General features: G+C 37.9%; 1 protein-coding gene across 2 annotated transcripts in view; it reads right to left on the reverse strand.

The window, feature by feature from the left end:
* Positions 1-1,049: 1,049 nt before the first annotated feature.
* adgrd1 (adhesion G protein-coupled receptor D1) overlaps positions 1,050-16,192 on the reverse strand; it is a 34,952-nt gene continuing 19,809 nt past the window's right edge. For both annotated transcript variants that reach the window (XM_055050912.1, XM_055050911.1), the window contains 12 exons: positions 12,173-12,246; positions 11,468-11,591; positions 8,902-9,005; positions 8,621-8,732; positions 7,174-7,327; positions 4,922-4,988; positions 4,635-4,701; positions 4,436-4,527; positions 4,214-4,340; positions 4,089-4,130; positions 3,447-3,539; positions 1,050-3,354 (listed from right to left, as the gene is read on the reverse strand). In XM_055050912.1, the coding sequence (XP_054906887.1) occupies positions 3,259-3,354; positions 3,447-3,539; positions 4,089-4,130; positions 4,214-4,340; positions 4,436-4,527; positions 4,635-4,701; positions 4,922-4,988; positions 7,174-7,327; positions 8,621-8,732; positions 8,902-9,005; positions 11,468-11,591; positions 12,173-12,246 (1,152 nt within the window). In that variant the 3' untranslated portion in view covers positions 1,050-3,258. The remainder of the gene's footprint in view (positions 3,355-3,446; positions 3,540-4,088; positions 4,131-4,213; positions 4,341-4,435; positions 4,528-4,634; positions 4,702-4,921; positions 4,989-7,173; positions 7,328-8,620; positions 8,733-8,901; positions 9,006-11,467; positions 11,592-12,172; positions 12,247-16,192) is intronic.

Genomic DNA, 16,192 nt, shown 5'->3' on the forward strand with positions numbered 1-16,192 from the left:
GTTTTTGTTGGTGGTGCCTTCAGGGCCATCCCGAAAATTAAACTTTTTACAGAAGCTACATTTAGCTGTAATTTAATTTACATGCGCTTTAACCTGCATGTCAAATAAAAACAGGTTCCTCACTTGAGGTTTAATGTACGTTTTAAAAATGTGTAGATGACAAGTATTCATTTCTAATACGAAATGAATACTTGAAACCTTCTGGTCATTTGTCGTTGAGTCACTGACTAAATTTAGGTTTTGACTGAGCCATTCTAATACAAGATTGTGTCTAAACCATTTTATTGTTGCTTTGATTATATATATAGCTATCTTTGTGTCCTCTGTGTTTTGCGGTCTCTAATAGTATGTTTTTTCAGGATTTCCCTGGATTTAGCTCCATCTATTTTCCCATCACTCTGACACAGAATGATCCAGCCACCGCCATGCTTAACCATGGGGTGGTGTGCTCAGCATGAAGCGCATTGCTTCATAACGTGTTATTCTTGGTCTCATCTTATCGTTTGCGTTTTTCTGTGTCTACTATAAGGCTTGCGGGAAACTCAGAACAACTATCTCGATTTTCTTTCAGCACTAATTTTCTTCTTGTGGCTGTGTTGCTCCTCCCTAAGACAGATTTATGGACTGAATGATTAATACTTCTCCAGCAGTGTTTTTCTATATTTGTGCATCGGTGTAGCTTTTCCTCGGCTGTTTTACTGCTTTTGCACAGCCTATCAGCAATGAAAGGCACTTTGTAAAATTGTGAAACTTGGGTTATTATTTTATAAACGTGTACACCTTAAAGTAAGAATGTGTCAAATCCGTTTGCTCCTTTTTTTCACTACAAAACTATGAACTACTGTGTTTAGAAATAACAGTTATAAACCTAAAAGAAAGAAACGAAGCAAATATTAAGCTTTTGAAAATCATTGTAAAAATTCTAAATGAAAGGAAAATGACAAATTCTTGGCATAAATATATATTTTTAAATAAATAAAATAGAACTGAATATACAAATTAAAATACTACAGGAAAAAACTAGCCCAAATCACACAAATGCTAAAATAATAAATTTTATTCTGATATCAAAAAAGTGAGCGCTGATCCACTTACAGTAAATAAGAAATGAAATTTTGGCACTGTGTACAATAAAGGACATTTTTAACAAAGTACGTATCCAGGAACAAAAACACCAACCCTAATCAATCTCAACGTTTTGGTTGAGATTGAAATACGTTTCATACTTTTTGTACCATGAAAATCTAGCAAAATGTAGCAGAAATACACAAAAAAACAAATACTTCACAGAATTTTGTAGGACACATTAAAATCATTCAGTTCTTTAAAAAGCATTTGCAATAATAATAATAACAATAATAATAATAATAATATTCCAGCAAGTATCTTTCAAGAAAAGAAAAAAAACACTGTGAACAAAAGTAATTTTGCAGTTATAAAAAGTTCCAATGTTACACAATACATAAATAAATATGGACTTTTAGGTTCTCTGTCATAGAATCTTCTGAAATGCTATTTTGTGCCGTTCCGAAACTATATTAATACTTTATCTACATAATTACATAGATAAAGTCAGCACTTTTTTCTTTTTGATGTGAAGTAGATTAACAGCTACTGTTGCGTCTTAAAAGTATAAAATAACACTATGTTTGAAACTAACACTATGTGTTCTTGGTCCTTTCGTCCACGATTATGCAAACAGTTCTGAGAACATTCTGAAATGTTGTTTCTGAACACAATAAAGTGTGCTTAATTCCTGCCTGCAAATCACAGCATGTGTCATCATAACATCAAACCAAAATCATCTTGATGAAAAGATCAATACTAATCCTATGTCTTACCATAGAAAGAAATCTACTTTTGTTATATTCAACCAATTAAGAGAAAGAAAGACTTGATGTAGATAACTTGTCACCTGATTATGTAGCTCATCATAGCCATAAATATGGTTCTTTTAGGTTCATCTTGCTCAAAGTAAATGTCTTGTTTTCTTGTTATTCCAATAATACACTCGGTAGAGTTCCTTCCCATCAAAATGGTCATTTTTTTGTGAAATGAAAAAAGCTTTTATAAGTTTTCTTACACTGCTAATTTGATTTATATGACTAAGAAAAATGGCACCAGTCTGGTTGCCAAAGTCTGCCCGAGCTCTGATTGTTTTGATTCAATATCGCCATTCAGTCTTCTTTGGTGAGATTTCAACAGCATTCCAGAATCTCATTTCTGATTCTGGGTCATCTAAAAGATTTATCTTTTCGTTTGTTTCTCATTTGTTTTACAGTTGCTGAGGTCAGTTCTAACACTTTTAAAGCAGACAAAGTTGATGCATTTGCTCCACATCTAAAGACATAAAGGGTTGTAAAGATCTGTATGTCATGCAGCCTTAGGTACAGGGACTATCTACAGATGCCTTACATTGTTCATTTGTCTTTTCTTTTGTTCTTTGGATGGGCTAAACTGAAGCAAATTTCATTTCAGTACACTGACAAATAAATTTTAATTCAGATTTTTTTGTCTTCTCTACTTTAAAAAACTGTTATGAAATGTGATCCTTCAAATGTAGCCAGAAACTTGTTTTACCTGAACTGACTGTCTCGTTTCTACGCTGCTCAGCAAAGATAATAAGGGTGAATGAAGGGGGGCTTGATTGTCCCATTTATCCAGAGTCTGGGAAACGGCTTCACAGTCCATTTAGGCTTTAACAATCACTTAGTTGTAACTTCACATAAAAAAACAAACAAACATCTGTACGTAAGAAAGGAGTGTAGAGTTTATGTCATCAATGTGAATTTAAACATTCGTTGCAAGATGAAACACTGGTTAGAGAATTTTGCAGCAGATGGAAAATATGTTTTTCTACAATCTAATAATTTTGCAGAAACTAAGACAACAACGTCACAAACATCAGCCTAATAGCTCATTTTGGTCTTTGCTTCAGAAATTTGCAGGTTCAGTTCGTCTCCCGAACTCTGCACTAGCTACTGGTGTGTTTCCTGCATGTGCCATGCTGTTTATTAGAGCATTTTGGTTCCTCTCATTAATCCCCTCCTGAAAAATAAGATATTTTTTTCTTTTACTTTGAGAGCAACACATAACATTCTGTGTGGGAGAATATCAAGTGCAGTCCAACAAGTCTGTTTGTCCTCAAGCGTGAACATATTATACAACTTCAAATTGACTGCATGTAATGACAGAGTGGAAGAGCTCTCTGGCCAGTGTTTGCCTTTCCACCCAAGTGAGCCACACATTGCTCTCCTGTCACACAGCGGAGAGGTCAAAACGGTTGGCCGAGTTGGTGCTTTTGTCCCATGTGTTCATCTTAGTGGGAGTTACACCCTCCTTGTTTCCATTCATCTGTTTTGTGAGACAGGAAAAGGGAACATTAGGCTTTTAGGAGCAAAACAGTTCAGTTTTGTTGGCACAAATGCGTCAATGTCGACACTCACAATGTCAGAGTTGAATGGTTTCACATTGGCGTTTCTTATAGAGCTGCTGGTGAGAGACCAGACCTTGGTTTTGTGCTTGAATGCAGTTCTTACCTGCAGCAAGAATCCGAAAGCATGAAGTCCAAGAATCAAAAGTATTAGAAGAAAAGAAAACTGAGTAATGTTGTAAAAGAGAGACATTGCTGCTTCTTGCTAATAAAATCTTCTGTGATGAAGATATGTCGAAACCTTTCCCTCCTCCTACAAATTTATTATGCTCTTGCTTTTTCTGTCACTACTGAATGTTTCAGATTGTCAAACAAATGTAATTATTTTACGAATTAATGGACAAATGTGCACCCGTGTCAAAAAAAGTCAAATTAAATTGCCCTTAAGTTTAATAACTGGCTGTGTCAACAAAATTCCTGACAGCTCTTTTAACAAATGCATGCCATTCTTTTTTTTTACATTTTCAAATATAAATAATATTGAAAGATGTGTCTAATTTCCCCTGTCTTTTTACAGTCACGGATGACTTTGTATTTGTCTATCACAGAAAATCCACGCGATTATTACAAGACAAAGTATGAAGGAGCTAAATACATTAATACTTTAATTAATGTACTTTAATATAATACATATGGCAAGAGTTTTGCCCCATACCTCAGAGTTGAGAAGACAGTGGAACAAGAAAACAAAGAACCCCTGAAAAGAAAGCAAACAATTAATCAAGTATGAAATTGAAATAGCTTGAATATGAAATCAAGATTGAATAGCAAAAAACTTACTTGTAATGAGTTAAATACAGCAAAAACATATAAAAACGGAGTCGTGTGTGTGTTGAAGGCAAGAACTCCAAAGATCCAGGAAATGCCGAGTATGGGCAGGAGTACTGCCACTGCTTTGGCTGTCAGCCTTCAAGCAAACCGAAAGATAAACGTGATTACAGCTTTTAAGTAGAATAAATATGTTGTGTAAGTGGAAGATTCTGATCGTGCAAACAAACTCACTTGACCGCGTTAGCGTCTCCGTGAACCTTATAATTCTCCCCACTGATTCTTGATATGATTCTTGTCACAGATATCAGGATGCCTATGTTAACCTGGGCGTCAAAGATTTGAAAATAAAAAAAAAAAAACTATGCAAAATACACAGGAAATCAGGCAAAACTGTGCTAAAAATAACTCATATTTTCAAGAAGTTTCTCACCACAATGACGAAAAGAGCAGGTGCCACAAATGCCCAAATGGCTCCCATCTCCAGCGACAGCCAGCAGCTGAACCAACAAGGGAAAGTTACAAAGTTTCCCATGACCAGTAAAAGGCTTGCACTGTTTTAATGCAAATTAAAGCATCATGATGCTAATCTAGACAGTCCTCCATAACATCAAAAGCTGCTGTTTTCACTTTCTCTCACAGGTGACGTCATTCTTACGCAACGGCGGCCATGGAACAAGTTAAAGTCCTCACAGTCCCACATGCGGAGGCTGTACTTACTTGACAGTCTCTCCGTAGCTTTTGAGGGCCGATGTCGCAGACACAACACAGATCAGTAGTGGAGAACCTGGGAAAAGAAAGTAACGAAACATTCAGTAATGTAGCATTAGGCAAGACTGACGTGAGCTGGAGCACGATGGGGGGCATTAATAGGTTTAGGTGGCCAGATTTACTCTGATCATTTCCTATCTACAGCAGATGCATCAAACTGTGGAAGGAAGTATTGTAAAATTGCAACATATAATATAACACCATGGCAGTCTATCAATAGTAATAGTTTAAATTCAAGCACCTACTAAGAAAAACAACAAAAAAATTAATTGTGCAAATATCTAGGAAATTTTAAAATGGTGCAAATGTGGTGCTTTATTCCTATCCATCCCAATCCTTAAAATAAATGTTTCAACTAAAGCATATTTTGTTGTACTTTTCCATTTTTAAAACAGTTTAGCTAATTTTGGCTAATTTGTTGACATGCTGCACCATCCAAAGTGTTAAATATTAGCAAATACAAATATAGCTATAAGCGATATGTAATTTATTAAAAATATATACATACGTGTGGTATTATGAGTCATTTAAATGAGACTTTGATATAAAGAAAATAAACACAATAAAACAAGCGTGTACATTTGCATATACTTGTTTTTCTTTTCACTGTATTCTGCAGCTGTCTTAAAACCATTTAACATTTTTTTTCTCCACTGAATAAGTGTACTCAAGATTATAATAAAAAGAGTGGGATCATGCAGCAATAAAAAAATTGTGTATTTTATGACCTTTATGCATTTTTACATGGGATGCAAACAAGTGGACATCCACTAGATTTACAAATAAAACCCACAAAAAACCCACTAATTTGTCTTTGTTTAAAAGATTGTGAATTGTATTTTTAGCAGAATTTAGATTTATGATGTTTTGGAGGAGAGTACACGTTTTCCTCTGCGTCTTTTTCCCTGTTGTATTTTGAAGCAGAGCACAAACTCGCCCCTACTTCAACAGCTTCATAACATGATAACCTTTCTGATAACAATCTTTGACTGTAACTTAATTCTGTTATTTTGAAAATACTATTTTCTAATAACACACCCCAAATCTGAGATATGTATTAAGCACAACCAGATGTAGCAAAGTCTCTGTTCGGGAAGGACTTTGTGACATATCTGTCAGTGAAAATGAGCAATTGGAAAGAAGAACATGCTGCACAACAGCAAAACATAACCACGATTTAAAGTAATAGTCGATCAAGAACATACAATATAACTAATGGGTGAATATTAATAGTAATTTTTGTTGTGGAAATTCAATGCAACTATGCATTGAAAAACTGCTAAAACTGCAATCGTCATGATATCTATATTTGAAAACTAAACTTTTATCCTTTTTCGCCAACGTTATTAAGAGTTGTTGTTGAATATTCAAAGAGCTACAGGTTGCACTTTTCTGACATAAAGCCTGCTGCATTCATGCCTTATTTTGCTTTGTGCTGTTTGTCTTCCTTCATAGCTTTGAGTCCAGAGGAAGACTTTAATCACTTTACGTACTCTTAAATCTACAAAACCTCAACCCGGAAGGGCTGCTGCGTGTCCGTCAGCGCTGAGTCTAGTTTCTACAACGGTTTAATTTTGTAACTTTCCTAGAAAATAATGGCTTCTTGTGCAAAAAAGGAATCAGTCATAAGGGAGGTATTAAGACACAAAGTGGAAAAGATTTATTTTAATTGCAGCCAGCAGCAGACTTAGTTTCCTTTCTTTCTTTCTTTTCTTTTTCTTTTTTTTTAAATGAGCATTTTTTTTTGTTTTGCTTTTTTATTTCCATTTCAGCTTTACTTCTAGCTGCCAGACAAATCTCTTAATTATAATGTTCAGGGAGTCACACAAAAGGACAAACTGCTCTGGCCGGTAGGAAAACATAAAACAGGATTATGTCATACTAAGAGGTCCAATATGAAAAAAATAAATAAAATAAAATAAAATAAAAAAATAATTTACACATAATCATCAATCAGAGTACAGCCTTAAAAACACAAATATCCCATTCTGTTTGCACATTTACAGCTCATTTAAATAACCTAATGTCTTACCTAATACCTTTTTTAAATGCAGGTTTAATCATTGACTGAATCATGGTATTTTATTTCATTATACCCAAACAAAAGATTGTTAAATATAATGACATGTGAGCTAAAGTCAGTCAAACAATGTGGAAAGAAATTCTTAATACTTGGAAGAAATGAAAAACAAAAAATGTACCCCATCCAACGCCATAGTAGTAAAAGTGTTTGCTGCCTTCTGAGCCAAACACCTTCACCACCATGCTGTAGAGATGCAGACCCTCCACCAGCATCCAGGCAAACGCACTCAGAAAGAAGAAGTGAAGCAGGACGGCCATGACCTTACAGGGCAGCTGCAAAATGGAAGAAAATCCAAGTTAATAGTGAGATCCTCCACTGATTTACCTGTTTATGAATGACAATAAAAGGAAAAGTGTTGCCAAGTAACACGAAGACAGTGTGCATAAGAACAGTTTAACAGGACAGTAAAACGTTACTATTCGTCACAACTTTTTTTTAATTCTGTCAATGTTTTGATCATCATCCCTCATATTTAAACGTCATGAAACAGACTTCAAAGGTTTTTAATGTGGGTTTTTCTTTTGTGAACTTTTTAAGTCGACACAAGGACAGAAAAATATAGCTGAGTATGGAAAACACATAGTTTTATTTTCCATGATTCTTTCGTATTTCATTTTTCATCCTGGCCACCCAGGAACAGGCCCTAAACACGAGAGCAATAGAGGCCCAGATCTACCACACCAGACAAGACCCAAGGTGTAGGTTGTGCAAGGAGGCCCCTGAGACAGTCCAGCACATCACAGCAGGGTGCAAGATACTGGCAGGGAAAGCATACATGGAGCGACATAACAAGTGGCAGGCATTGTGTACAGAAACATCTGTGCAGAATATGGACTGGAAACCCCGAGATCAAAGTGGGAAAACACCCCCAAAGGTGGTGGAGAACGCCAGAGCTAAGATCCTGTGGGACTTCAGATCCAGACAGACAAAATGGTATGGCAACCAACCAGACATTGTCGTAGTGGATAAACATCAGAGGAAAGCCGTTGTGGTTGATGTAGCAATACCGAGTGATTGCAACATCAGGAAAAGGAGCACGAGAAACTGGAGAAATACCGGGCCTCAGGAAGAACTGGAGAGGGCCTGGAGGTGAAGACCACATTGGTGCCTGTGGTCATCGGGGCCCTCGGGGCAGTAACCCCCAACTGGAGCAGTGGCTACAACAGATCCCAGGAACAACATCAGACATCTCAGTCCAGAAATGTGCAGTCCTTGGCACAGCCAAGATACTGCAGGACCCTCAAGCTCCCAGGCCTCTGGTAGAGGACCCGAGTTCAGAGGATAAGAACCACCCGCGGTGGGTGAGAAGGGAATTTTTTATATATATATAAACAAAAAAAACAAAACAAACACATGACACCAAAAACAAAACACCGTAGAAAAAAAAAAAAAAACATTTGTATGATCATGTCAAAACGCCATCTGAAAACTGACTGATGAGTTAGAAAATATAAAGACGGAACTCTGAAGTGGAAAAATTGTAGAAACAGTGATATTTGCAAAGACCTATATCTGGCATCAGGATCATCATCTGTACAGTTAAAGTTGCTGCAGGACGCACTGACCGTGCCCGGTTCAAAGCAAGCGCTGATGAGCAGCAAGATCTCTGCCACCAGGATGGCGAAGGACAGGTTGGCGTGGATGTGGTAGCGCTCATTACGGATGGTACTGACAGACCTGCAACGTGATCCAAAAACAAAAGTCAATGTTACACGTTCATAATCATGCAATACATTAGTGCAAATGTGAACATGTGTTTATTAATAAGTAATAAGTGTGTAGCTGATTGCATAAAAAAACTGAGGCTTAAAGAAATTACATCACAACAACTGTTGATAATACTCACGAAAGAACTGCAAATGTAACCAGAGTGATGGCCAGGCAGAAGATGGATATTGAACACCCAACATACCCAATGGTTGAGAGTGCCATCTTGTGGCCAGGGGTGAGCTGTATAAAGAGACAGATCACTGTCAGAACTGGACAAGACGTACATAAAAGCTTAAGCTTAACTAGTGCAAAAAAAAAAAGGTAATTGGAAGGGCTTCAATTAAGTTTGCTATGCCTTACATTTAAAGGAAGCCAAAAAAGTTTGAAATAATACTTGTAAAACTGACTTTAATCTGACAGATTACTACTTCATGATATCTGCAGAAGGTGGGTTTAACCTCTATGACCTGTATAATTTTTGCATATGCATATATGTGTATATATAAATATCTATACATTCAGAAGAGAGTTTTGGCCAAGTGCTCTAATCCTGTTTTGGTGCTCAGGCTATTTTGAGAGTGTGGTTTTGATTCTCTATGAACTGTTTAAGCATGTGCCTTGTTATTATGAGAGCAGAAGACTCTCAAGCTTCAGGCGAAAGGAAACGTGGGCTGATCCCTTGGAGCTGAGGGAAGAAGCAACCCACTAATTAGAGACCTACTCTGAGAAAGTATAGCATCAAACAGACTTCTGCTGCCTAAATAGAAAACTGGCTCACTTTGCTGCAAGAAGAAATCCACTTTCCTCTTTACGAAGAAAAAAAAACAACAAAGCTTATTGTGGATGCTGACCATACTTACATTGCACGAAGGCTTACATATTATAGAAGTTTGGATTGTAAAGGGTCTAATACTGTACAGGACACAGTTTAGAGCGTAATAAATCATTGAGAGATTACTACTGTTCTTGTGTTTATTCAGCTAAAAATAAACACGATGCGTTTTTACAAATTTGAAACATGTTCCTGTCATTTTGTCTTCAGTCCCTTCTGTTCTGCTCTCCTATGTGAAATCTACTGCAACAACATTGCTTGAAAATCTGCCAAAAGACGAGTTCTGAATTCCACGGTGACTCTGGAGGAGTTGTCGAGACATGCCGCTCTGGTGGTGGGAATCGACTGTCAGGACAACTGTTAGTAACGCACAAATTTGGCAGAAGAATGACGCAAATTCACGTTACAAATTATTATTATTATTTATTTATTTTTTTTACAATTACACACTTTGTGTCAATCAATTACATACAATCCCAATGAAATACACTGTGGTTCGTGGTTGTAACATGACAATATGCTGAACAATTTTATGTTTCGCAAGTAACTGTGGCCTATTGTGGACAATAAAATGTATTCGGGGCCTCCCTGTGGGTCTGATTACTGTGTGGTAAACCAGTGAGTAAACCACAAAGGCCAGTCCAATAATATTCTTAAAAACAGTCTTATTTTTTCAGAAATCCAGAGGATGTGGTGAACTGTTGAATAAGAGTGAACAGCTGGTGATTAAGAACTAACGTTTCCCTACTTAACAGCTTGTTTTTTGTTTTGTTTTGTTTTTTTTGTTTTGCGCAGAAAGAAAGATGCATGCTATCTGTATGCTTATGGATATATTGTATGGAGTGAAAAATTTAATAGAAGACTGCATTCATTTCAAAACCTTTTTTAGGACTGCAGGTGAGCAGTGTCGTTTCAGTCTGGTTGGCCACTAAAACACAAGCAAAACACATGCGGCGTGCTTTTGCAAAGAGCTGAAGCTCAGATGAGCGTTTTATTAACAAAGTCATTTGACTCGAGGTGAAAACAATCTTTTAAATGAATGTTATTCTTGCTGTTTCTGTTGGAATGCAGCGGGGAGGTGTTCTCGATCAAACTGCAAACCATGGACTACATCTCAGGTTCTAAAGGTTCTAACATATGAAAATGCATGGCAGTTCCAGGAAAATGAATTGATTTGTAAGACTTGCCACACAAGAACGCACGGTGAGACTGCAAAGTTCCATCTGAGCCACTTTTGTGAAGAAAGGGTGCGGGGTGTGTGTGTGGGGGGGGAAACATAACTAAAGCACAGATGTCTGATTGGGCAAAAGCCAAAACCATCACATCAGCGCCTATAAGAATAATAATGATATCAAATGTCAAGCACGGTGTTGGAAGGGTAATGATTTGAGCTTGTTTCACGACCGCAAGACAAGGGGTATCGGTAGTAATTGAGTCAAATCACAACTCCTTGGTATGGCTGTGATTTCAGAAACCATCTGACGTCTTAAATGTGGTCACAAACAAGACAATAAAATTCAAACAACAGCACATCTACTGCAGAACTGCAGAAGGTTAAATTAATAAAGCTGATGTAGCGGTAAAATTAAAGTCCAGCATTCAACCTGATTCACACGTGTTGGCTGATGAATTGCAGTCAACAAGTCTGGACCAGAGTTTTAATTCACTACTCCTTATAATATAGAGGGTTTGCTATTCTTATTTAGTTTTGACATTTTTGCTTTGGTTTTGGTAAATACTTGTTTTAAATGTTTTGATTATAACAACACTTTCAGGCTAAAAAGTACTTGATTATTAGTATTTAAGTGTGGATAGCTTAAAAAAAAACAGCTTTAAAGGTCAATTAAAAAAAAAATATATATATATATACCTCCAAGTGCACAACTTGCATGAGGACGGCGAAATTGGTAAGATGGTTGCACATGCACACAGAGTACGACGAGTTTCCATCCGAGCGAACACAGCCTTCATTGGACCACACTCCCTCATTAGTACTAAGTCAGAAGACAAAATGTAGGGATTATTTACATGGCAAATGCATTCAGCAGAAAGATTAAAAACTGAAGGATAAATAAGCAGACAAGGCAGAGTTTATCTGAGCACTGCTGGCAGCGTTCACTCAATCTAATCCTGCGTGGGAGGCACGCGCACTTCTCTTTGCTGACTCTGTCGGGATAATTTAATAATTCACATTTTTCATGAGCTGCAGGGCAAAGGGGAGCGAGAGGAGGAAGTCTTTGAATCCAACTCAATCAGACTTCATTTTAAAATGATTTATGCCCTCCAAACAGCTTTTTGGATCCAGGTTTTAGAAGGCAATATCTCCGCGGAGGACTGTTGCCTAATATAAAACAGGAACAGCAACACATTTATCACTGGATGTTTTCGGTTCGGATAAGTTAAAAAAGAAAATAGACCTTTTCCAAACCTATTTTTTTTTTCTTTCTTCTCCGTATAATTTTTTAGCCCTGCAGGCTGAACATAAAACTAAAAGAAAAGGACTTGAGAGATGAGATCTGGTTTGTGCTATGGATAAAAGAGAGATTTAGCATCAGGACAATAGACACAGACCCACCTGTAGTCCAAAAAGGCACAGTAGAGGAAGACTTTATTGCTCTGGTTTAGCATTTGTTCTTGCTGTTCTTTAGTCTGAAAAAGAATGGTGAAATGGAGAGAACCTTTTAATATTTTTAAAATCAGAAAAACAAAGAAAAAATAAAAAGAAAGATTTTAGATGTCAAAATATTGAGCGTGCAAGGGGGAGAGTGAAAGATAATTACTTTAAAAAAAACCTACAAATTATAATCCAGGATGTTGCCTTTTATAGAAAAACCAAATGAAAACCAGAGTTTCTCTGCTCGAGCAAAACTACAGCAAGAGGAGAGTTACTATGTAAAATTTCAAACACTTGAGCAGTATATAAATCTCCCCGTCCCTCAAGAATCTTATTTGATTTTAAATCACTTTTTCCATGTCATTCTTTGTTATGAGATTTAGAATCTCCTGGGACAGTGAGCTAATGGCTGCAGTGCAAGAATGCGGTAATTGGGGTTTGGCCCTGGTTTCAGGTTCAGACCACTACCCTTCTTAATCTGTAATCTGAGAAGGAAAACAACACTTATACCGACTGGAAAAGTGCATACAGCGAAACTGCACACGTCTCCCTATTCCGTGCGCTCCATCTTTCCAAAAAATCTGCATGAGATGGACTACGTGTCTGCACCGTTTCCTCCTGGAAAACGTTGAGAGTGCGACTGGCAAGACGGCTCGTCTGGTTCCCAGCCCCTGAGCCTGCTGCATAGCACCGAAAAAGCACATCACAACACCTTGATTTCGTTTTGTAATCAAAACGCTGCTCCTATTCTGTCGGTTTTGCGCATGCAACTCTTTAGTCATCACACTTGAGATGAACGCAACAGACATTCAGCTCATTAATGCAGCTCTGGAGCCTCCAGGACCTCGTCACCCCCTTCCCATCATCACCAGTTGCTGGCTAATTTCAAGGAATTTGCGATATGTAAAAAAAAAAACAACAACAGCAAAAAACCCCAACGACATTAAGGAGAGACAAAATGCAGCTGGCAGACAGTACGTATTTCATCATGGTTTCACATTTGCTCTTACTAAACCTTTGATGCTTCTTTGCAGCAAAAGCAAAAAAATCTTTTTTGATTTTACAAAAAAGATTACACAAAGGATTATTGTCACGCCACCATATGTACAACACACCATATGACATGTCGGTCAACAAACGGACCATCACACACTTCCTCTCTAACAAGTGCACACGGTAAACCCGGCTTGCTCTTTCCAGTCGAAATCTCGGCAAAGTTCAACGACCTGATTGTCACTTTTGAGCGTCTAGGCTCAAATCGTTTCCATTTAAAATAACGCACTCGAGTCCTACGGCCTCAGGATGTTCCAGTCGAGGCTGGAGCTGGAGCTCCAGCTCTTTATTAAGAACAGAAGGCCAACAAACATCCGCCCAGGAAATCAACCGGAGCCTCGTAAGAGGAGCAGGACAGGGGGGATAAAGAGAGAGCGAGAGCTAGCAACGGCAGAGTGACAGGCTGATAAAGGAGAACAATCTGAGGGACAGAGGATGATAAATCATTGTCAGAGTGTCTCCAGGGCTTCTGTGTTGTGGTGTGGTATTTGGCAGGCCGTGAAACTGAGCTTCAGTGGATGGGCTTTTTTTACTGAGCCACCCTGTATTTTCCACAGCTGCGGGTGAAAATCATGGGCAAAATCTCATTTTCAACTTAACTGAGAGCCACTGTGATCTCGAAAGACCTCCTGTGAGTGCTTGTGCCTTGTAAACGACTTAAACCAGGGCTATAGGGTCACCTTTGACACCAAAAAGAGTTCAGATAAGGGCATAGTCACATATTAGAATGGCCTAGTCAAAGCCAACATGGAAGTTCAATAAAAGATTTGAAAAAAAAACAAAAAACTAATGTTACCAAGCTCCAATTATGTCAGAGGAGATATTTTTAGTTTGTACAAGTGCAATGCTGAGGAAGTAAGAGGATTTTAAAGTGTCAGTGCAGAGAGAGGTGATTCTAGAAAGTATTGATGTAATCTTTTTTTTTATCACAAAGATGAATGTTAATCACAAAAATGTTTACTTAAGTTTGTGGTTGAAAAGATGCCAAGAAGTAAGAAGAACAAGATACCCTTTCAAGAGTCTCACAGCAATTATATTTCTGCAGTTTATTTCGAGAGAAGTCGCAGTTACAGGCAATAAGTGGATATGTTAAAAGAAACGCAAGCAGACCGCCCATGTGGAAAAAAATTAAAGCTTGGGGGATAATCTTCGACAATACTTCACTTTGATCAGACTTTAAACTTAAAACTATGTCATCAGTCAAAGTAGCGGCTACGAATTCAGTGCAGCGAGCAAAGACCTAAATGGGGAACAAATGACTGCAAAGACAATCGAGTGTCAGCTGCCAGCTGAAACAGCTGCTCGGCGATCCAAATACAGTCAACCATGATGCAACTCCGCTGGAGCCACTGTCATCTCTTTGAATCGGGTGGAGTAATAGGCACTGACGGCGCCTGGTTAAACATCTGCTCTTGTCAAAGCTTCTTGCTTTGACTTCCACTGCAGATACGCGTCTCATTAGTCAACAAGCAAATCAGTAAAGAAAACACATCGTCCAGCAGCTCAGCTTGGAAATCTGTCTTCTGACCCACCGAGTCGGGAGATTCTGGAGCGACAGAACAGATCTCCAACTCTGAAACAGTTTGTCCTAAACCTAAATAGATATAAATCCTATCTGCCGTTTCCACAACATTATAAAACTTATCTTGACTTAGTCCCCATAATTTTCTTTATTTTGATCATTTCTACACTAAACTGTGACAAATGCTAAACAGTCAGAACTCAAGTAAGGAGTCACATGCAATGTCCCTCAGATTCAGTCTAACATAGTTGCTGGTATTCATTATTGAGCAATGAATGTATACAATATCTCTACTAAGAATACAATACAAATTCCATCCTGTTTTTTTTGCTGGAAAAGGACATCTGCTGGTTTTCTCTCTGTTTCCACCTCACCTGGCACAACTATAACACAGGAGGAGGCAGACATACTCTAACACCAGAGGTCTGAAATAAGACTTGGGTTTTGCTAAGTTTAAAAAGAGGAAAAAACTTGAATAAATATACAACAGCATGACGGATGAAGTGAAAAGGAGAAACTGTTTCCCTTCGCTTCAAACTCTCCAAATACTTCAGAGCAAAGTGAGCCAATTTGTAATTTCCGCTCATTCTGTTTGGTAAAGATTTGAATTCAGGCAACATTCAACACACAGATTCCCACCTGTTGCACTGGGAGAGGTGAGCAGAGGGCGCAAAAAAACAAACAAAAAGAGAGAAGACTTTAATTTACTTAGGGTTTCAGAACAGAAGGTCCATACACTGCAAAAACACAGAATCTTGAAAAGTACTTATAATATAGTGGACATTACGAGTTACTTTTCAGCCAGATGAAAGAGCTTGCCTAAGTGATTAGAATCTTCATATTTATGAAAAAAGTTTTGGATCTAAATGAAATAATAATGTGGCAGTGGATGTAGTAGTTTTTTTTTTTTTTTTAATCAATATTGACTTAAAACAAGCTAGTATTTAATGCTGAGAAGTTACTTGCCAGCTAGTTTTGTCTTATTTCAAGTGTACGAAGATACTTGCGGTAGAAAATAGACCAAAAATACTGGTAGGATTTTTTGGAGTTCTTCAATTTAGTCAGAGAATTAAAGACCGTACAGCAGTACATCTGGAGAGGAAAGAAAAGTGTCAATTTAAAACACTAAGCGCTCACTGAGCCGTCTTATGCCCCGACATCACCCGGGCCGTGCCTGACTGAGCACAGAGCTTTTCGGCACTGGTGGCCCTTAAGCTGGTCCGCACACAGCAGAGCAGAGCAGAGCAGAGCAACAACCCGAATCCATCCAGAAAACTCTACGGCCGCTCGAATGAGATCATGGCATCAGGGGACGTGTAAAAAGACATGCAGCTGTTGGCTCTGCTCGCTCTCTGTGGTGGACACTGAAAACAAGAAGACGTGTTGAGTCGCACGCGGTGTGAGGA

Source organism: Poeciliopsis prolifica, unplaced genomic scaffold (genome assembly GCF_027474105.1).
Source record: "Poeciliopsis prolifica strain line A6 unplaced genomic scaffold, Auburn_PproV2 SCAFFOLD031, whole genome shotgun sequence".
Classification (NCBI taxonomy): domain Eukaryota; kingdom Metazoa; phylum Chordata; class Actinopteri; order Cyprinodontiformes; family Poeciliidae; genus Poeciliopsis; species Poeciliopsis prolifica.